Raw genomic sequence first — 23,667 nt, 5'->3', positions numbered from 1 at the left:
GTTAGGCAGGACCTGGCAGCGACCTGTGCTGGAGTCCTTGTGCGGTTCCGTCCCGTTCTGCTCATCTGAGCCAAGCTAACGTGTGGGGAGGTGCTCTGGACGAGATGTGTCAGGAATAAGATCAGCTGTTGAGCAATGCCAGCGTTCTAGTGCAAAATCTGCATTTTTATTAAAGACATATTTTGGAAGGCCCATTCAAAAATACATTGTGCTCAGTAAAAATTAACCATTTCCATGCTGATAATTAAGGTTACCACAGGATTTTTTTTTTCTCTTTTAGAATATTTACAGCAACAATAGAAATTGTACAGAAGTTAAGAATGGAATACATGCCCAAAAAAAATTTGGTAAGGTGTACCAACAACATGATACAAAGGGTTGTATACAAACACTTTACAAATGGTTTATTAACTTGCATGAAATCATCCTTAAATATTCAACACATTTTAAAATCAATTTGTATTCCAGGATTAAAAAGGTTAACACCACATCACATCCCTTCCACAACAGAAAGCATGGTAGATTTAAAAGTTTGTGCGCTTTAGATTTCTAGTAGATGTTAAAAAACATTGCGGAATCTTATCCATAATTTAGAAGTTTTGAAAGCTACCTCCCCAGCCTGTTATTTTTGCAATAGTCTGTACTGGCAGATTGTGAAAAAAGATCGTGTTTTCCTAAACCTCGTTCTTCCTTCCTTCTCCCAAATGACACAAATTCAGAATTCAGTATTTCACAGTGGGGATCTAAGCAGTCCTGGAAGTCCTTACTAGATTAATCAGATTTTAAAATGCCTGCATAGAATTTCCAACAGAAATATGGTTTCAGGGAAGATTTTAGCTTATTGTTCCATATAAACCGTATAGGTAAATACATGTTAGTCCTTTCAATTAGACGTATCCTTCAGTAGTACGAGTCTAAGATGTGCACTAGCAAAAAAAAAAAAACAAAAGTAAGAAAAGGAAAGACAGTTACCTACACTTAAAGTCTTGCGTTGTTACTAAACAGTTAAAAGCTCTGCCATTGGATTTACATGTCAAGAGTTTACACCAAGAGGTTCATATCCTATACGAAACGAATAGCGGCTTCCATCTTGTGCTATGAACATGCTTTAATGGAAAGCTCTACGACAGCAGTTACTTCACAACATGTTTCTACGCCTGTACAATTAAGATGCCACCCTGCATTTCTCAGAACGGATCCAGAGAAACAATGCCCTGTGAAAACAGAGACCTGGTGGAAGGAAAAAGCCTAGTAGGCAGCTTGTTTTGGTGGGGGTACAATGAGGTAAGGTATCTCACCCAGATGAAATGGAAAATTAAAATGAAGAAAATCCTGAGCAATTCTAAGGATAGCTGTTTGAATAAAACAGCAAACAGGGTGGAGTAGTAGATAAGGCCTCTAACTCCCTGATAATTTGCACTAGAGAAACAACAAAGAACAAGGCAACTGCAATATTTGAGAACCACAAGGGGAAGGGCAAGGGAAGACTGCAAAGCAGTGCAAAGAATGGCATTGGGATTCTAGAGAGAGAGCTCAGATGGCTTGGAGGTTTCAGAAGTGTATCAGAGGAAGGCCCATCAAGACCTTATTACTTGGTTGCTAACAGTACCTAGAGGAAGAATCTTTTTTACACATCTCTTCAAAATTTAGAGTCAAGAATAAGCTCAGAACAAACCAACCAAACCTTAACCACATTCTGCAAGAGAGAGGAGGTAGATTGACTTGCAGAGAAGACAAGAGATGCGTAGAGTCACTCTTAGCCTAAGTCACATATTCTGTGTTCAGACTCTTGGGCCACATCTGAAGAGCCACTGTTGCCTGGCTGCATATTTTGAGTTACATTTCAAGAGAGCCTGAGAAGCAATCTGATTTGGTGGAATGAAAGCATCCAAGTGGGGCTGGTCCTCTCATACTTCTCATGTGTCTTTCACTTAGTTTGCCAAAAATAGCACTTTTGTACCAAACAATTGGTTGTATGCAAGGTAACAAATAAGCATCCAAACAGACCTCGGAGCAAGTAAAATTCAGACCTAATCCATCAGATTTACCTGTGCTGTCTCATGCAGTAGCTGTTAAGACAGTCCACTGAGAGAGTGGACTCAGATGAGCTCGCACAGCTTTCCTCTTCCAACTGAAAGAGGATCTCTTATAAAATATGCTTTGCCTAATTTTCATGAAACTTGCAAAATGAGAAATTCTTCAATTTCAGTACCAATCTGAACCAAGTGATGTGCACAAGCCTTCACTTGCCTGATGAGCCTAAGCATTGATGCACCGCTGCTGTTTGACCCTTTGAAAAACGAGCCAACATCTAGAACTTCCAAGCTGTGTTATATAGAAGGGTTTACTCAAATCGCTCCCTTTTTAATAAAGGCCAGAAGTTAAATGGCTTTTCTCCTCATTCACTACAAATGCAGTTAATGAACGGTTAATATCATTACACCATTAGAAAGAGCTGTGTAGGGAAAGGCACCTGTTCTTAAATGGTGTCCTGATTTGAAGGTCATTTAAAAAATGGTTGAATAGGGCACATCACCTTTCCAATCATCTTCTGTGACGCTACTATCCTATTTCGAACGGTGGGCCTACTTACATGAACAACAGCCCACGTGCATGGTTAACGATATAACCCCATTAATAGATGCATTATGTATGCTAGCTGGAATGGAAAAAAATAAACATTCATTGCCACCCCACAATTTGCAGTGTATTATATATGGCTATCCTTTTCATACTCTTTGTGTGACTGGGATTCAAATATCCTCCCAGCTCTACTCTGACAGTGTTCAGCACAATTAATTACAGGCAGATTTTTTTTGAAGCATTTCTCACTACCAAATCATTATAAGGCAACAAAAAACTGAAACACGAATAAAAACCCCAAACACTTCTAGAGCGTGGCTCCCCTCAAAAGCGGCTGGGTTTGGCCTTAGCTAAATAGATCAAAACAGTGTTTCCAGAGCTATATAATCCGTATTCCCATTCTTATAAGGGAGGTCTTCAGCACTGAATGGGTAAGAATACATTGCTTTTTTCCAGGTGAACACAGAAGACTACTCAGCTAATAGCTACAGCAGCTTTTGAATTAAAAAGAAAAGGTTGGTACGTAGCTTTTTACACTCGTAAGATTCATCTGTTAAGAGACCTAAAACTGCAATGACAAGGACTGGCTCAAAGCCTATCACAGGACACTGCTTCTTGAAGAATCACTCCAGCTTTGCCCCCAGAAACGAGTTGGTGTAGCAGAAAGGCGACAAGCCTAAGGGCGACCTGAGGGGCGTCTCGTACGTTTGGAAGTTTGAAGCCTGCTTTAGTATTGATCTAAAAGAGCGAGTATCTGTCAACAGAGCGGTGTCAGGACACACATTTAAGTGGGTCTGACTTGGTATCAGAAATCAAAGCCTGGTATCAGTCCCAAGCTCTATGGGATGGGGAATGTTCTAGGAAGAAGGGACCGAATCTGGGATCACTGACTTCCTGCCAAGAACTCTGCTCCGTGCTGGCAACCTCTCAGAGGAGCGACAAATCTTGGACTGCAATAAATGGAGCAAAAAGCATTAAACAGCTCTAAGGGACTGTTCTCTGTGGTCAGGTCTGTTGAAAAAAATTACATTGTTCTAGGTTAATACATTTACATGGCAGTTTAAAAGGACAGCTTAAACGCAATTTCAGTTAAGATGAGCTTAAGGTGCTTCTTTTTTTCAGTTAAAAAGAGCTCAAGAGCTATAGTAAAAACATATAGACAAGTTTTGGCAGCTTGAGTGCTGCAAAACGACTATGATTCATTTCTGAAAGTTAGTCTCTTTTCTATTCACATCATTAATGATGCCATAAGGCAAAACAGATTGCCAAAGAATAAAATGCAGTTTAACTAAGATACTTTATACTAAGTAAATCTATAGAACATGTAGCACAAGACTCACAGACCAGTGAAGAGGAAAGCTCACACTTAGAAAATCTTTTGCTCTGTAATTCTCTTCCCCTTTATTGAGCCAGCAAATCTCATTCACTATAAGACGACTCCTTCAGAAGCCTCGGCAAAATTACATTAGCAATATTCTAAATATTGGGAAGTTAGACCAGGTTAAAAATACACAGTTTATCCCAGCACCAGCTGGCTGAGCTGCTGGAATTTCTTTCCAACAGAAGGAAGAAAATACTACATACATTCAACACAATTTAGTATTCAAACGAAAACTACTACAGTTTGTTGAATTTGAGAAGAAAATGCAGTATGAAGTAGAAAAAACTTTCTGTAAATATGGGCCACCAAATACTTGAACATTCCTTGGGTCACCTTTGAAGCTTTGCTAACTACTTTAAACAGCTCTATGTACAGTCAGAGATTACCCTGATTTAACTGAACGGGTACTGAGAAAAAAAAATCCTTTGGAAACATTTTTCCTTGCTAGAAATCAGAACAGCCACGTACAGCCCAGTATCACCATCCCCAGCGTGAAGCTCGTACCAGCAATCTAAAAGTCTTGCAGAGGCAAAAAGATGCACACTCACAAAGTACAGAAGAGTCTAGTCTGAACACTCCCTCGGAGACATTCAAACCGCACTGCTCAGAGCCCCACTCTTGGACACTGCTGCTTTTGTGGGGGATTTCAGTGGCATCAGCCCATTTCAAAGCAGGATTAACAGGACTAACCTAGTTGTGACCAACTGGTGAATCCAAAAGAGATTGCTAAAATATGCTGCTAAACTCTGAGAGCGATGACCAGTAAATATCACAATGTCTTTCCTGGATGCCCACTGAACTTATCAAAAACTGAATACCCTTTCCTGTCCACTGTATTTATATATGCTATATATATGATATAACAACACAGTATATATCATATATATCTAGATATCATATATCATATCTATCCATAGAAAATCACATGCACATTTCTTGCAGGCAATTGACAAAGAAAGAATTCTTATTTTGTAGTTTTTCACACTTACTAGACTGACTTTTAGCCCTGGACAAACCTGATGTAACATCCTTTCATATTGTACTTTCTGACAAAGATTTTTAGAGTAGTGGTGTCGAATTTGCAGTAGTTAGAACTTTGGTATGACTCGAGAGGTACTGAACAGCATGTCCAGTTTGCATCGTTATCCAAGTAGGAAGTTCAGCTCTCGCTGCCTGGCTGCTTCTCTTAACTACATCTATGGCTAAATCATCAAATTCACACTCAGGTTAATCTCTTTTTGGAAAAGACAATGTATCTGCAAGTACAAGTGTCTGATGAGGGACAGCATCTAGAAAACGAACTATACTGCAGAGTAACGAGGGACTTGAACTAATGTGTTTAAAAAGGAAAGATTGTATTGTTCTGACACTACAGGCCTGACTCTCTTATTGCACAAAGTTTAGACTGGCATAACTCTTTTGACTCCTACTGGCTCGCCTTTGATTTAGTTTACCGGTAGCAACAGAGGAATTGGGTTGCGTATTTGCTACACTCGACACTGACCAACGTAAAGGCAGTTTTAACAATGTTGTACAGGAGACTGGAACCCAAGATCTAGTATTTTGCTGAGACTGGTAACTGAACTGTGTACGGGACTATTTGGGTAGTAAGACCTAAGGAGAAATGAAGCTGCACGGCAACCTTCTCCCTCAAAATCCAAAGATTAGATTTGTAGCTTTAAATACATCCTGAAATATAATAAAAAGTGCAAGAGTAGTTGAAATTTAAATACAATGTTTACCTTCTTAGTTAATAGATTGCTAAACAAGATGTAAAATACACATATGCATAAAAGCTTATACCATGATCTGCAGTGCCATGCTATGCGTAAGTGTCGAAGTTTGGCATTTCACTTGCAATTCATGCTATGTTTCTTTGGTTTTCACCCCTGCTATTAAGTGGAAGAGCACCTGCTTTAGCTTGTAGTCATGGGGCACTTTTATGTCTTTCGAGGAAACCAAAATTTGGTACTGGGGCTCTGGGCTCTTGATGCAGATGCAGGAATCCCATTGATATTACTAGGAAAGCTGAGGACACAGGGGAGAACGTACCACATTTAGATTACTGTACAGTTCTGCAGTCTCTTACGTTAGCCAATACTTCCAACAAAACAGCCCATAATAAAGGTTGGAATTGAATGTTGTCTCTTGTTTGTTACCAATAATGCCTGTAATACCGGGCTCCCATAGCTGAGCAAGATTCATACTGTTACAGTCACGTTTATATCCACATTCAACTTCCTTTTATTAGAAGTATAATACTGCACTTTATATCACAAATGTATAAAAATATGGCAGATAGTGTCATAACAATACTTTTCTTTTAAATGAGTATATTTAAAAAACAGACAGTTATTTTCCATTTATATATATATTTATATATAGAATAAAATACTCCTGATGCAATATATAAATGATACTGTTAGTTTTTTATAGAAACTACTGTAGCTGTTGCACTGCTTCACAATGTTTCAAACAGCTCAAAATAACTTTACATTATAACATAAAAGATATGATTATAACAGTACGATATTAGGTCATCATAAATAAATATTACAAATCCTATCAAATATGGAAGTTTAAAAAACAAATTTAAGACATACAATTTAACCCTAAACCCTTAACAGGGATACACTTTTATCACATAAACCCCACTGTTTTAACTAGGCAGCAAAAAATGTAGTAAGGGCATAGGTCTGGACATGAATGTTTTCACCCTTATAAGTGCCAATACATACCAGAAGTCTCCCAGCTTTCAGACAGAGGTGTGCACTGAGCTGGAATGTAAAAGAGAGAAAATGGCAACGCGTTTTTCTCCCTGACCGGCACACTCCGCCTGGCATCCAGTGACATTTCTGATGACCGGTAATTCATAAATTCAACTTGTTTTACTGTATAATCCCTGACTCTCACTGTGGTGCCAAACAGCATAGCTCCACATGTACATATTGCACACCTTTATAAAGCTGAAAATGCAGTCTTACCATCACCGGAACCACCGCCACTCCCCTACGCTGATCTCCACCTGAACTGGCCTATCTTCTGGAGTGCAATTACAAGGCTGTCTCTTTTAAATCGTTCAGATTTGGCATTCGTGATCGGTTTGTTCGGTTATACGTGGGCCCGTTCTGTCCGCTCTTGGAAGGCAGCTGATCGGAGTAGGGAGGCCCATCGCTCGCGCCTCTGTTTACAGGGGAGACGTGCCAGGTCGGTTCCAGCTGGCTCGGTATCTGCAGCGTCGGCCTGCTTTTCGGCTGAGGCTCTTGCCGCACGTTGCTGCTGCCGCTGCTGGAGCTTTGACTCATGGGGTGAATTCGCACTTCAGAAAAAGAAGCTTTGGCTGGCTGACTTGGTAAGGGCTGGAAGCGAGGCTCAGCAGGGACAGGATGATTTGAAGAGGAGAGGTGTAAGAGCTTTCGAAGAGATTTTAATGGCTGGCTCTGAAAGACACGCAGAAAAGTACGTGACCTTCTACTCCCTATCATACCAGAATTCCTGTAACAGAACTGTCAGATCCTAAACTGAACATCTTGAACTTCACAGGACTTCTTCACTTCTAATTTGCATTCATTTGGAATATTTCATTCCAAGGTATGACTACACACCTGAGAAAATGTCTTCTCGTTATGATTCAATCTATTAGCTACCTGAACAGATGGAACCTTTTCTATATCAGAAAAAAAACTTCCCATCAATTATCTTAACCTTGGTTACTATGAAAATGGAGGCACAGACAATTGCATTAACTGTCCATCTGTCGCTACTCCTGCCACTAACTTTAGAACCTCAGCCGCATTTTATGAGGCACAGACACCAGAAATACACAGTTCCTAAAAATTTTGTGAACATCAGTGAGGGCTTAGAGAGAGTCTTGAGTAATCGTCTGCACTGAAATAAGGGCTGGCAGAACTCAGCAGTTAGATACTTTGTTTGCTGGCAGCTGGATGATAAGCGGCTCTAGTCCCTCACAGCTTCTTCAACTGGTGAGCACGTTGAAGGAAAATGGAGACACGGGGTTACTGAAGTGGGTACCAAGAGCCTGGGGAAGCCTGAGTACACAAGGTGGTATGAAAACGCCTCATTTAATTCCACAGCTGACAGTGCCACTTGCTTCTTCAAACACTGCAGCTGCAAGAAATCCTCTTCTTCGGTTTTCAATGTTGTAATGGCCACAGAGCATGGCACTGAAGCTCCCTCCCGAACCCTGCCCGCCAAGCTGGTTTTAGAACTGGAGAAAATAGAGTTGCATTAGTGCAGTGCGATGCTCCAATAACGGAGCCTGCTTAAACCGCAGCCTGTGCCACCTGAGGCACAGCCGCACCGGCACATGGTCACGATGCTCTGCTGACCCCATCAAGTATCAAACTGTGCCAAGGAGCAGCGCGCCCTCAGGGTGCACCATTCCCCGCAGAGCTAATTTGAGGGCTTTTCTGCAGCGCTGCATAGCCACCACAGACGTGCACTGAAATGTTGATCGCCTCTCAAACAAAAACATAACCGGTATTTCGAAAGGCTCAAAGACTGACACAGAGACATCTAGTCTCTCTTCTTTTCCTTGTCATTCATATCTAGATTTTCAAAGAATTCTGCAGGACTGCAGGCGCATGAGTTTTTACGTCCAATGAGCGGGCAACGGGAAGGTTGGGAAATAACGTCAAATGCAATTTTTCTATTCACCAGAGAAAAAGCTGTCAAGATACCTCAGTGATGTTAAAATACAGGGAATTGATAATGCCACTTACATGAGGTTGGATTTCTGTCATCTTCTCAGGATGCCAATCCTTCTGCCGGCTGCTCTGGTGATTAGAAGAATGAATGGCTTTCTGTAATGCCAAGAGATCCTGACCATCACTGCTAGGCATCTGCAACAAAATATTAAATACTGGTCTCCTAATATATTCTTAAGAATAGCTGTAAATCATTTCCCCCAGTTAATTACAGAACACAAGTGAAGCCCATTATTGCAGCAGAATTGCAATGACCTTTCAATATTTTTCCCCATAGTAAGAGCAAGTGGCTGTGGATATCATGCAGATTTGCTATACCCTTAGCCCTTAAAGCATTCGCATGCTGTTAGTGTTATTTGCTGTAAGAGAGAGCAGTTAAACAAGGCTTCAAAAAATAAAAAGAAAAAAGAAAGATTCTTGAGCCTTATCTTCATTTAAAATGCATTCCACACCGCAGTTAAGACCATGGATCAGTTCTATAAATTTGTTCCTGAGTGAAGCAGACCAAGATCTCTCTAAACTGATGTCTGGCTGATTTTGCCATCACAAAACCAAGAGCTCTTCCTTTCCCCATTTTTCTCCTCCTCTACAAATATCCCAAACTAAACCAAAAATTAAGACAATCCCCCTCGAACAAGCTCAAAATCCAACAAATTTTATGGCAGAAGGATAATTTAAAACTTATATGTAGAGTTTTATAGCATTTCAAGAATTCTAAGCAAAAAAAGGACAGTTAAAATGTAACCTATTTATAATGCAGTCTGTCTTTTAGCATGAACAATTAGGACAAACAAAAATACAGAAGAGGCATGAGCTAAAATTTAGTTTTCAAATAATCTGTTGTTAACATGTGATTAAATGTATATATAAAGGAGCCATTTGCATAAAAAATATTTTCAATATAGTTATAAAACAAACCAGGTTCATTTTTTTCCCTGATTGAAACAGAATGAAACAGTTTAATTTTAAACATGTATGATTTCACAACTATTTTCCTCCTTTAGTCTTAGTCCCAGGGCTCATTCTCTCTGGAACTGTGTATGTTACATTTTCAGTATATCAAATACTAAAACCCCCACATTTTTAGGCACAATCTATTGCAACAGAACTGCTTTTTTAACTTAAATTTATCGAACTGGCCCAAGATACTTAACTGGCATGAAGAGAAAGTGATCCCATGAAAATAAAACACATGCTGCTGTAGTCAGTAAAACAAGTTTACTGGAGCATTTTACAGTGCTACTGTACTTAAAAATTAATACCATGGGTAGAGTGACTACAGGAAGCTTTTTCAAAGAAGAACTATGCTTTAAATTATTCTTTGAATTAAAAAGAGGAAAGAGGGATTTCTTGATGCTTGGATTCTCCCCGTTGGTTGAGTCTGTCTGCAATATAAGATATAACAACTAAATGCATAGTGTTTCAATTCAAGAAATCTGTCCTTACTATATGATTTTTTAAAAAATTCCAACAATATATGGTATCAATCCTATAATTTGTGTTGGGAAAATACAATAGTGATTGAATGAAAAAAGCATATGGTACAAATTGAAGGAACTCAATGCACATAAAGCGTGTAAAAAGAGATCAGTACACCTATTCTTATATCCATGTTCATTAGGAATGCAGAGTACATTTCAAAGCCTTTTGGAGACAACTGGTCGGACTCTACTGAGCTTCGGATCAAATTCTACAGTGCTGGCAGTCATTTGCTACTTGTGATAATGACCTAAAGCAGTATGACATTTCTTTTTTTTATATAAACAAAATATCAAAGATACACTAACAATAATAGCAATCTGTTTCAGAATGAGCAGTTGACAGCTACCTCTAGAAGAAACAAAAGTATTCTATTTTTAATTTGTAAAAAGAGCGAGGGCTCCAGGATGAATTATTTCAGTTCTGACAAAAATATACCATCAACAACTTCATGTGTAACTGCAAGGGGCACTGGCTGTTTAATTTCTGTGACACAACTGAAGAGCATACCAGTGGACGCACAAACAACAAACAGAACTATCAAGTATCAAAATTTTGATGGGGAACCTTTCTCCCTTGCTCAAGTACAAACAAGCACAAGACACGTATGTTGTGTCTAGCATTATTCTGCCTATCGAAATAAAACTTTATAATACAATATAATGATTATACGACTAAAGAGAACAACGGGGGCACGATCAAGAGCGAGGGTTTTCAAACAGCTTTCTCAGCTTCTAGATGCCATCCAAGCTCATGAAAGAAAGAGTCACTAATTAGCATAGCTTGTCTAGGAACTTTATGGTCAGAAGAATTTCACGTTTCAAGTTCAGTAAATTAAAAAGGAATTAAAGCATGACTAGGAGAAATGCTCACCTGCAACTGTTTTTTCCAAAGCAGGTAATTTCTTCAGACTCATAAGCTTGCAGTATGTGCCAAAATCTGCAAAACGCAGGCTCCTCTGAAGGTAGAGCCTACTGACACTGTGCACAACCCTCACGGATATCAAATTGTTTGGTGGCAGAAGACAGGAAAAAACTCTGACTCTAGCAATCCTCAAAACCTTTTGCTATGTTACTAAAAGACTCCAAACATGATGAAAAGGAGAATGTATAAGAACAGCTCCGCAAAAACAATATTGGAAAGAATTCCCATAGCAGGCAGTAACAATTATCACCCCATGAGGAACTGCACCAGGAGAACTCTAGGGAGAATGATTAACGGTAACGACTCTGCAGGAGGAAGTGTCAGGAACTGGGATCAGTTCTGGGCTATTAGAGATTTTGAGAATGACATTATTAAGAAGATGTTTTCCATCCAATTTCAGATATATTTTAGGATTTTTATTACTATCACCAGCAAAATGAGACTTGCCAGAAGATATCGGAAGTAAACAGTAGCTAGCTACGATGTGCTTCTGTGTGTTGTGACAGTTCTCAGGTCTAGTTTGTTACTTGCTGCAGAAAATCTGCATCAGAGTAAATAAGCAGAATTTCATACTTCTAGGACTCTATAAGAATTATAAGCCTCAGAAAAAAAGCTTGGGCAGTCACAAGCTATCTGTTAGATTTTTAATACGAATTCATAGAAAACATTATTCATGCAGTTGAAGAACTAATATTACAGCGCTGTTAACAGTCAAACTTGGTGCTGAACTGAAGGTAATAATTTTTGTTGCACTGGAAGATCCTAATGAACATCCTGATGTTTGTTAGGTAGACGTCCTCAATAACAGACAAAGATCAAAGAACTGTCTGAACCAGACACTTGTACACATATAGGTTGGTACACCCTATCCCTAGATACTGTCTGTTCAACAGCTGTAAGTAGAAATAAAAAGACGTTTTTCAGTTGCTGGTTGGGTCCAAAAATCAAGTTGATGTCAGCAAGTTTCTAGCTGAGGATGCAAGACTTTTATCCCTATTTTCTTTCACTAATTTATTCATCTAGATACTAGCTCTACCTAGCCACATTATTTTCCCTTATGCAAAATATCTCTCTCCCCTGCCCCCTGCCCCCAATACCTCTCTTCTTAAGAGTGAGAAGAAACAGGAGTAAGGATTATGTATAAAACTGTCCTGACTTGTAATCAGTGAAGGTTTTGGTAGCTATGGATCAAGGTACTTGTGATTTAGATGTTTTGCAAAGTGCTGGATTTTGAGATGCAATACAATCCAGTCTGTATTTCCTTCACACAGTTTAATCTGGAAGTAGTTGATACACCATCTTTGAGCTGGGCTTCTAAAGTGTTTCTTACCACCATGTCTGAATGTCTGGAATCAGGGTGGACTAGAATAGTGCAAATTTTACATTTTTTTTTTTTTTTTTTTTGAAAATGTATTGCTGGAACCAATGGTCTTAGGTGTGCTATCCTTTCATGGACATTTTGATATAAACTAATCCCAGAATTATAATCTGCAGATCTTGTTCAGTTGTGTAATGCAAATGATCATATTTGAACTGCATATAGGTATCAGGATGAACAAGTTCAGAAGGAGACGTAGATGCCACTGCTCTAATACCTGCCCAGCAGGAAGGTGGGGTGCATTTTTGAGTGCTAGTTAACGTACAGATGCACACGTTCTACACAGTTCAAAGAAACTAAAAAAAAAAAAAAAAAAAGCTTGATAATCACTGCTCTCCTGCAATTTACAACAGATCAGCCCTTCACCAACACCCAGAGTCATGCTATCTCACTCTGTGACAGTAGATATTTTGATTTAGTCACTCCCCTTCACCAGGAGCAAGCACGATTTACTCTATTTGGAGAAACTTCAAAACTGTAACTGCAGTTATGCTTCCAGAAACACTGCAACTTTATGTAAATGAAATTTTAGGTACTTTACTGTTTCCAGAACTGTTAATTCAAGAATGAGATGAGATGAGATGATGTTAAGGTTACCTCAGTTCTTAAGGAGGTTTTAATTATAAACCTCTGTGAAATGTGAATATGACATTGCTTTCTCATAACAGAAAGTTGTTCTTCTTTCCTCCCCAAAACTAGATGAAAATGTAAAAACACGTAAGACACCAAAGGCTTATACCAAATAACAAAAGCTACAATCCATTCCCGCAATAAACCATAAAATATTCAGAATTATTAAGACATGTCATCCTTATTCCAGTTTGATCTCCTCCAAATGGGTGTCTGAAATTATTCAAGCTCTGAGGACACAAAATAACACATTTTCTATTCTTGGAATGGTATCACCATATTCTGCAAAAGAATTTGGCACAATATCAGCTTAAAACTTGCATCAAAATTGGCTCTCAAAGGGTCTGAATGAAAAGAAAGATGCACAGCACTAGTAGGTGAAGAGATATTTGAAAAGGCCGATAAATAAATCCTGAACAGGAAAAGAATCTGACTTTCATATAGTGAGGAGAGAAAATAAAACAACAAATAGATACATGTGTATATGATCATAAATAATACAAAGGTACTGTACTAATCTAGCATATTAAAGTGATGTAATTCAAAACTGATAAATATATTTTATGTTAGAAATACTGTATACTTACGGTTTGAGCTTTCTTCTTTTTCTTTTTTATTGCCCTGAAAAAACCTTGCTTTTCTTTCTCCTTGAGCTGTTCTGAGTGACTGTTAAGGTTTTCAGGACTTTTCCTAAACATGAAATAACGTATTGTAAGCGAGATTTTATTTTTATATTATGCAAATTCTGTGCAATAACGAAATCCGATGCCAAAGAATGCAAATTATTGATTAAAGCAAAAAGATTCTTAACGTTTTAGCATTCATTGGTTCAAGGGTTACTATACAAATACCGGATAAATACTCTTATTAAATGGGACAGGAGAAGCACAGTGTTAGGGTAAACGATTAGCTTAAACCAGTGAATAGTTATTTAGGGAAAAAGGAAAGCATGCATGTCTTTTTTTTTTTTTTTTTTTAAAGCCAGAATTTAATTTTCAAACCAAAATATCACACACAAGGTCTTTTAGAAAAATGAAAATCATATCTGGGAGAACATACAAATGATGACGAGGTATAAAAGCACAGGTCCAGTTTATCCATTGCTTGCTGGAGAGCCAGGAGTTGCAAAGTTCACCAGAGAGAAAACCAATTTCAACCAAACTTCCTGACCTTTGCTGACATGGTTCCAAATTTATCATCAGGGAAGCTGGGGATCTACTGTTGTCCATTTCAACTTAAAAACTTCAGTTAGTTTGTTATGCGTGGGTAAGACAGTGCTGGCAAAAGAAGATGACCCAAAAGTGGAACAGGTGACTTGCCTGAAGACCGAATTTCCACCTTTTAACTTCTCTACACAGCTGAATTAACTACTGATAAATAACATGTTACTTTAAGCAAACACAGTAAACTCCATATGTAAAGTACTGATAGGGGGTAAAAAGATGGTTTATGTAAGCCATTGGTGAGACATCACTGAACGCAGTCCTAGTGCCCATTAAAATAGTTTGAAAATTGGAAATGGTGCAGGGAAGCGTCACAGAAATAATTTCAGAGACAGAAACAAACAGTCTATATTAAAAGAGTTGGAGATTTCAATCTCTTTAGTATGTTAAAAAACACAGCCAAACCAGCCCCAAATATTTAGTTTCCTCGACTGTGGCGCACAAGTACTTCTCCGGGAAGAAATTACAGACTACTAGAAGGACCTTTAAAGTGAAGGGCAAAAACATAACAAGTAGACGGATGATGAAGCCAGAGAAGTCATATTAGAAATCAGGCACTGACTTTAACAATGAGAATGATTAACCGTCAGAACAAGCTCCTTAGTGCAGAAGTGGATTTCCCATCTTCGACGTTTCAAATCAGGCTCGCATGCTCTCCTGGGAGACACGCGTTTGTCAGGAATGCTCCTGGGCATGGACCCCAGCGAATAGATGGTATTTACTGGCAACTAACGTATAGAAAATCACACTGGGTGATTTAATAGTCCTTTATCACTCATGTTCTATAAAAACAAATATGGAATTATTCCATGGTCTTGATAGAAAACCTAAAGGAAAGCCACAGTTCTCAGGGCTATGGATGGCAAATAGGAGCAGCTTTTCTTGGAGCAACTGTAATGTAGCCACACTTAGCTGCCTGCTATAGTTATCTTTGGCTTCTAATTCTGGCTTTAAATGGTATGCTATCAGCTGGTGATTCAGCTGCTACTACATACCAAGCTGACATTCTTTTCCAAGCAAATGTGAAACACATAATTGGGGTAGGAATCACTTGAGTCATCCTCCTTATTAGTAAGAGAATATTCACTCTGATAGGCGGCTTCATCAGTTCCTCAATTTCTACACAAAACCACTTCAAGCTCAAAATGCTACCTGGTTCTAAATATAAATGCATGCAGTGTTTAAACACTGTAATAAAGTGCAATTGTTGAGTAAAAGGACCGCTTAGAGGGAAGACTTGTAAGCAGACAGGATGGTGGAAATTTTCCTAATTAGATTTTTGGAACTCTGATTTAGATTCAGGAAACTCATTCAGGTGCACAACAACATAGATTTAATGTGACAATCACAACGCTACAGAAAAATCTCTAGCTTAAACACAATGGTTAGATTTATAACACATATTTTAAACATACTGGATTGCCAAGGATTCCTGTTTCTGTCACGTCCCTGTATTTGATACCACTGTGTAACAGCAGTAAAGCAGTCTTGTATTATTCACTTAAAGCACTGAGGAGAAAGTCCAAGAGTAAAGGCTACTGACAGCTTTACAGATTTGATGAACTCACAAGACTGACTTAACACAGACAAAACACCTACTGAATTATTTACTAAATGATTTTTACATAATTTGCTAGAGAAGTTGGAGGAAAGCATGCACCCGAGTATCCTGCTTGTACTCTGAAAGCCATGTGAATGGGTCTGAGAATCTTCTGAGCCTTTCCCCAAAGGAGCTACTGTGGATCCACATCTGGAAACATACCCCAAACCACACCCCAGTGCAAATCACCAACCCAGCAACTATGTTGTCCATCGCAGAACCAGTGTCAGATCATAAGGAAGTCCTCATGTGGTTACTCTACCTTGTGCTTTAAAATTTTTCAGTGTCTTGCTATGACTTTTCTGCTCCAAAGTCTATTCCATAATAGGGACACTGTATTTTTAAAGGTGAACTTAATCATCAGAATAAAGCTTGGGACAATTTTTGCCATACTTTTAGACAGAGATTCACTCAGGTGTGATTCTTTTCTTTGGCCCAGTGAACCTGGATGAGAAAACTGCTCCCTACAGCAAATGAACAGAAAAAAGTGAAATTCTGCACCAGCATTTCCTCTTTATGACTACAGTGACCAGACAAGAGGAGGAAAATAAGAGGTTGAGAACTCTGCTCATTTTCAATTGCTGCTTACCCAAAAGCCAGTGGTTTTACACCGACTGGTTTATGTCATTAACTCCTATGACTCATATTGCAGTACAGTTGTCTGAAAAAGCATTGACCTTGAAAAGCAATTGCTTCAAAACACATCCTCATTATGTGAAGAGAGCGAACAAATATAGCATTATAGCAGGAAGCTTCAACACCAGGATTTTGTACTGAGTAAAAATAGAGCAGAACATTTTGATTGACAAGATGAAACACTGGGATATTTTAGGCAGCCCAAAAGATGATTTTCAGACAATGGACAGTACAGGAAAAAATTAGGATTATCAGAAAAAACCTGTATGGTATAGTCACTCAACACTAAAGTCTCACAATATAAGTGCAAGTACCTTGGTATTTTGCATAAAGCTTCAGCTCCTGAAAGCAAACAGTTACACCAGAATCTGTTGCACAATGTCTCTCTTACTAGCAAGTAAGACTAGCCCTAGAGAAGAGCCCCCACTCAGAGAGCTCAGCCTCAAGCAGAAACCAAAGGCAAGGCAAAATGTGCTGTTCTTTGTTATTTTATCTTTGTGTGCCTTTTGCATGCTTAAGACATATAATGTAGATCACGTTAGTTATTCCAGTCTGAGACACTTGGAAAACGCATAGGTATGAACAGAAATTCTGTGACTATCACTAGCATTTACTTCCCCTGGCAGGAAAGGTATCCAACTTCATGCAGGTACAACGAGGCATAGCAGCAAACACGCATGGGGCAAGCAAGCTGATGTGCTTTAACACTAACTAAAAAGAATAAATAGGAAGCATGCTGCATTCGTGCTGCCAAAGACAGATTTGTACTGCAGACAGCTCTTTTTGGGAGGCAATTCCTCATGCTTGTTTCAGTTATTCTTCAGAAACCCTCTCAGCAGGCAGCCTGGCTTAGAAATCCTCTTTAACTGCCAGTATACTACTCCCTTTACTGAACCACTTACAATCACACAAGTAAGATTTTGGTCTAGTGGAGGAGTTACTGAAGTGTCTGAAGTTTTCTTTGGAAGATAAATGAGCAAACACTAATTCTGGATCCAAGTTAGCTTTTGGTTTCGCTTAAAGTAAAACCCTTGGCAGTTACAGAGTTACCATAAACAAAGGCAAGAAAATGTCAGAAACTAATGAAGCACCTCAGACAGATGGTTTACTTAAGGTAAGAATCTCAATCCCACAAGCTGAAGCCCATAGCAAAACTTCTTGGTCTAAAAGCCTGGCATTGAAAGTTTAAAAATCAGATATCAAATCTGAACTGTGCTTGGAGCTCAAATTTTTTTATTTTTATTTTTTTCCATGTGGAAAAAGAGGATTAACTGGAGTAAACCCCAGATTTACTATCTTATATACAGTATACCACCCAGAAGCCACTAAAGCCACTAGATCACCTGAGGTTATGGCATCACTAAAAAAAGTATACATATAAATGTATATATACACATACATATGTCTTACACCTCCACCCCTGGTATTGTTCAACATTAGTAACCATAGAAATTTGGAAGTGGTTGGTTTTGTAAAATTACAAAAGCATATGCTTCACTAGGCTTATTTTTTTGGACAAAATATTGATGACTACAGATTCTGGAAAGCTTCCTTGCAAATAACATTAGACTGCATCATATAATTTTCAGTACAAAACAAAACCACCGATGACAGGAGAAGGGTCACGGAAGAGGCACCGGTTACCAGAAGAAAGTGGTAGGGAGGCTCAGATGTTGCCAAATAGATGAATAAAGCAAACATACCAGATGACAATGCATACGCAGGAGTCTTGTGCAGGAAATGTCAGAGGAAAAGCTGTACCATTAAGCTGAACAACTTCAAGCTATGCAGAGCACGGTTCCTAAAGTCCCAATCACCTTAACTCAGGTGATTTTTATGCTTGCAATTACAAATTTGAAACCTCCTGATATTTTTTACAAATTCAAGAATTCTGTAAATGAACTGCAAAGTCTCTAGAATGCAGCAACAGTTGTACTGAAGACACAGCCGAACAAGCTTTAAACTAGCTTGCTCAGATACCGGTAACCTTCTAGTTTCGAGACCATTAAGTGTTACTACACCGTTACACTGATACTGAAAGAGTGATATTATAGCCAGTCAAGTCATGTTTACAAAACACTGTATTGTTTTGGAGCCTTGAAAATTAATGGTAGACACATAATTGTAAGCCTTTGACACCCCTAAGAGTAGGATGTTCTTTTTTTTGTTTGTTTTCTTGAATGACAAAGTTTGTGTGTGTTTATATATAATTATATACATATAAAAATAATACAAAAATATTATAGGTATTACCCCTTTTTATTAATTTTGCAGGAAGGTATGACATATGCTAGAGAAGATATGACAAGCTGTTTGTCACAGAATGAACATATTTATATGGATGTGAAAAGTCTAAACAACAAAGCTTTCCAGAAGCCCCCAAATATCTTGTAAGCAACCAATACAAACACTTCCAATACGATGTGAGATAAAGTACTGCACATTGGAGGTTATTCCAAAGAGATATTTAGACCTATAACAATGGTAAAGGTAACTCAGGCCAACATTTTGGCACACTGGCAGAACAAGGTTAAGCATCTTGCCTACACCTACTGATTTTGCCCAGCTCAAGACAAAGCTCGTATAAGTGGAAGAGAATAGAACATCTACTCTTGTATCAAAAAGGAAAAATTGAGCAAGTTCAAGGTCATTTACAGGAAATCGAACTCTAGCAAAGAAAATATTTCCTAGAAAGGTGAAAAATTTGCCTTTTTTCAACTCAAGTTGTCTAAAGTTCAGAAACTATCTAGTAATTTAAGAGTAAAACCTGATGACAAAAGTCGAGTTTATAACATCTTTATTTTAAAGAGGCAGGACAGTGGGGACAAGAGTGAAGAAATGCACACAAAGACAAGGGAACATCTGTGACAATTCAGTCTAGCAAACAGTCACAAAATCTTTGACAGAAGAAAGGCAACACAGAGCAATAGTATGAGAGAAGCAATATTTTACAGTAGTGGCCAGTCCAGGTGGAATACATGTCACTCATAATTAGAGATGAATTGTCATGTACCAGTTATGTACGTCAGTCAAACATCAAATATTTACTTCATCATAAAATTGATGTAAGCAGAATCACATTCCATTAGAGCTTTCAACATTTTCATAAGCGTTTACACAACTTCTATACAGAAAATTTAAGTAGAGGAACATAGACTCTACATCACTCAGGAATCTGATTAAGCTGCATTTATGGCACAGAACAATTTTGCAACATTAAACCATTGCCAGGACAACTTGCACAGAGTTAACATGTAGAGCCGGGCAGGAAACATTTCAGGAAAACAGGGAGTAGGAAAAGCAAAGAGAAAGAGAAACACATGCCAAAATAGCAGTAACTTGGTGCCATTCCTCTCATTTCATAAGAAGAAATGCTTCTTCTTCTGTGGGTTTTCTCAAAGGAGCTGTTCCACTTTGTGAAAATATTTGAGTACATTAATCGCAGCAAGGACTTAAATCTAACTGTCTCAAAGTTAATGAAGGGCCTTATTCACTAGGCCATATGCAGCATCTCTGCGGTCCTTTCATTTTTTCAGAAAGATGAAACAGCTTCAAGAGAATATATTGAGGGAAACAGAGAATGTGTTCCAGAATAACCTCTGACTTCTGGTTCAGGGCGTTCACTTGTCAGATCTAAGATCTTGGTTCAAGCCTCTGGTTTAAATAATGAAGAACAAAAGCCCTGCACTCGAAGTTCCTCACATTCCAAAAAATAATGCTGACCCCAGAATATTTGTTATTTTGAGTGTATCTCTGGTTTTGACTGGCAATTCCATCCTGGAGCTGAAGAATCTTCCCAATAAAAGGTTAGTGGATATCAGTCTGTTCCTTTGAAAAGTGTTGGTTTCGATCATTTAGCATTGTAAGCAAAAAAAAAAACTTAGTAAAAAAATTCCCAACCAGCTCTAATAACATATGCGATTATTTCAGTTCAGAGTTAAAATAACATTACATGTTTCTTTGCAGTGACCACATAATAAAAGGTAATATATTGCTGAATGATATATAAAGCAAAACAAGATTCCAGTTGGCTTACGTTATATGCAAGATAGAAAGATTCAGATATGAAGGACAACAAAGTATGTAAAAGGGTTCAACAGTAGGAATAAATACCTTCTTTAGCCACATAAGTCACAACATTAAGCACCACCTTTTTACATAAATGACCGGATTCCTCAGCTAACTTCCACAAAATGGATGAAGGTGGAGCTACTGAAGGACAGGAAGCAGACTCTAGTGAATCAGAGCAGGTGACACGGGTTCTGGAGTAAATATCTTCTGTTACTGACACGGGTATATAACCTGATCACAAGCTGAAATACCAATTCGTTCCCTTCCCCACCCCATCCCCTTTCTTTTTTTAAGCAGATAATTCACAGGTTGTTCATGTGAAAACACATTAAGTCAACAAACTACTGAAACAGTTCTTTAAGACAGCATGATTTTATCGCGCTTTCAGAGAGCAGTGCTTCAGATAGTGGTACAAAGCACAGTTGAACCATGCGAATGCATACAGTCCATTCCTCCCACCAATCCTCTGAAGCTCCATTTGCTTATTTTTATTCAGTGTGCTTTATTGTGATTGAACAAAGTAGAAGATTAAGAGTATTTTAGAGCTGAACATCTCTCAGAGCAACAAAATAAGATATTTCCCTTTAAGTCCTGCAAAGCTATGCATATGCTGTCGTTCTATTGGCATAATTATAGTTAATTGTTCTACGTTATATAATGGAGCCATGTGATGCTTTTAATCTTTTAAAATCAATATACACCATTAAGATGTTGCTTAGTCCATTTTCCCATAGAACGTACTCATTTCCTTCTGTGGTGCGTAAGCAAAAAGAGCAGCAGTCCCCACTGTAGGGTGAATATTCTATTCTTCATTAATACAGTCCTATTTTCTATATGGAAACATGCACTTTGATATTTTTTCCATTTGTCTGACAATTCATGCTTCTGGAATCCACAGATGAAGCTACAGCCTTGCTATCCATACTATATGCACACAAGCACTTTGTATTATCTTTAACCAAAGGTTAATAGCGGGGGGGAAAAAAAAAAAAAATCAGGAAAGACTGGAGAAAAGTATATAATTTTTAATGCATTCAGTGTGATGGTGTAATGAAATATTTTTTGTTGCTAAAAAGAGGACAGAAAACATGCAATGCTATGCCAGTATAGTCAGAGGAAGCAACTGAGCACACGAAGACAATTGTAAATTTTGAGAAAAACATGGGCTTTTTTTCCCTCCTGTTAAAAATCTCTTTTTTTTCCCTGCCATTCTCTACACATCTGCGTAAATAACAACTCACCAGGTATCAAAGGTGGTTTGTCTCTTTGAGTGGTTTGCCACCGTGCTGCTGTCTGCTGGTAACACAGAGGCTCTGTTTGACACATTGTTTTCTATGTACGTACTTTCTGGACGCGGAGATGGAACTGAACAGAGAAATAGCAAACAATGTATACTGCGCTCTGCCAAAAATCCCATCTCTCATTTGTCTACTTCCTCTCTGCCTCTTTTACAGAAAGAAAAGAGTGAAGGCACAGTTGTACTTTACGTATGACTGAAAGAAGTACACTTTTTTTTTTTTACAGTTTGAAAAGCTGTTGTTTTGTGAGATACTAGTTATAAAATAAGACTGTCATCAGAACTTGGCTAAACTGTTGTTAGATTTGAGAATATTTCTATCTGTAGGGAGCCACAAGCGCAACTGACATTTAAAAAAAGAAAACAGAATAAAAGGTTGGAATATTGTTATTAAAGACTCAAAATACTACAGTTTACACTTTGTCTTCACTTAGACTTTAAAAAAGTAGTACCTATCCTGAAAAAAATTACTTTTGATTTTAATATAACTAAGAGTAAGAGATTACTCAATAAAAATGAAAGGATCAAAATCAGATATTATATATTTTTCAGACTGACATACTGCGGTTTTGAAAATAGGTTATACATACCTAGAACATAAATTTATTAGAACTATGAATATCACTAGAAATACCTGCACTGGATTAAAAATTGATCAGACAGTAGTTGCAGCATTACTGCAGCATCACACTATAGTATCTATCGAAATTGAACCTAAGTTTTTGTTCAAGCTGTAGTACAAAAGTACATGCTAAATAACCTTTCTATTAAGTCAGTACTTAAGAACTGCATAAATATGAATTCACTTTTTTCATAGTAACTTTTTCAATAGTTTTTGCACGTACTATTATCAATGTATTATTTAAATATAGTCTCATTTGTCCAAAGCGATAATTAAGTCTGCGAACTAAAATATATTTGTTTCAAAGATATAGTGAAAGAGGAAGATCCCTCTCGGTTATAATAAGGAATTGAATAAACCCCAGACCTACAGTTTCCTTAGCATATGTCTTATGTAACTTGCCTGAAACTTCTGTTTCTCTATCTATATAAAAGGAAAATCCATGTCCAATTCTAGGAGTGTTTTAAGGATTAATAAAAGCAATTCAGGATTGAGGATTCTTAAAGATTCTCTTTTGTATATTACACTCAAAAACATTGCTCAAAACAGCACAAGCTTTAATATTGCTCACAGGTTTTAATATTGCAACAGGACACTTGCAAGGATTGGCAGATTTTAACCTGTCTAAATCAGGTCGTCAGCCAACTGACCAACCTGAAGAGGATCAGAGGGAGATTTGTGACTCTACCTAAGGTTATTAGGTGACTCAATCAATTTTTAGCTGATTGGGACTTCTTAAGGTTCAGGGGAGCCCCACAAGCCTCCTAACACTTACAGGAGAGTAATTAGCTTCTTATTACCCTTGTCTTTTTCTAAAGGATTACCCAGGTTTAGCCATAAGGCAGCTGCTCAGAAGTCACCATTTTTTGTGTACCATAATAGAATGGTATCTATTTGCGTGTATATATATATACACGCACATGCGCACATATAGGTATACATACATAAATATGCACATACACAGTCCTGTTTTATTATTTATTCTGAACTGGGATTATCTAAGTGTGCTTTTTCTTGTAGGAAACCCTGATCTTTAGTAAGCCTGAACAAAAGAAATGAACATAGGTTTTGAGCAATGAAAAACTAGCATTACAGTTCCATGCACCACAGTATCTG

General features: G+C 38.0%; 1 protein-coding gene across 2 annotated transcripts in view; it reads right to left on the bottom strand.

The window, feature by feature from the left end:
- Positions 1–7,017: 7,017 nt before the first annotated feature.
- CDKL5 (cyclin dependent kinase like 5) overlaps positions 7,018–23,667 on the bottom strand; it is an 81,865-nt gene continuing 65,215 nt past the window's right edge. Inside the window, exons 13-17 of one of the 2 annotated variants that reach the window (XM_086464879.1) lie at positions 21,874–21,997; positions 13,690–13,792; positions 9,954–10,076; positions 8,707–8,826; positions 7,018–7,404 (exon numbers count right to left, since the gene is read on the bottom strand). In XM_086464879.1, coding sequence (XP_086321005.1) covers positions 7,018–7,404; positions 8,707–8,826; positions 9,954–10,076; positions 13,690–13,792; positions 21,874–21,997 — 857 coding nt within the window. The remainder of the gene's footprint in view (positions 7,405–8,706; positions 8,827–9,953; positions 10,077–13,689; positions 13,793–21,873; positions 21,998–23,667) is intronic. The other variant, XM_009949511.2, reaches the window with a different exon arrangement.

This window comes from Leptosomus discolor, chromosome 1, assembly GCF_034619465.1.
Source record: "Leptosomus discolor isolate bLepDis1 chromosome 1, bLepDis1.hap2, whole genome shotgun sequence".
Taxonomy (NCBI): domain Eukaryota; kingdom Metazoa; phylum Chordata; class Aves; order Leptosomiformes; family Leptosomidae; genus Leptosomus; species Leptosomus discolor.
The sequence above is the reverse complement of the archived record's forward strand: the minus strand, read 5'-3'. Positions and strand labels throughout refer to the sequence as shown.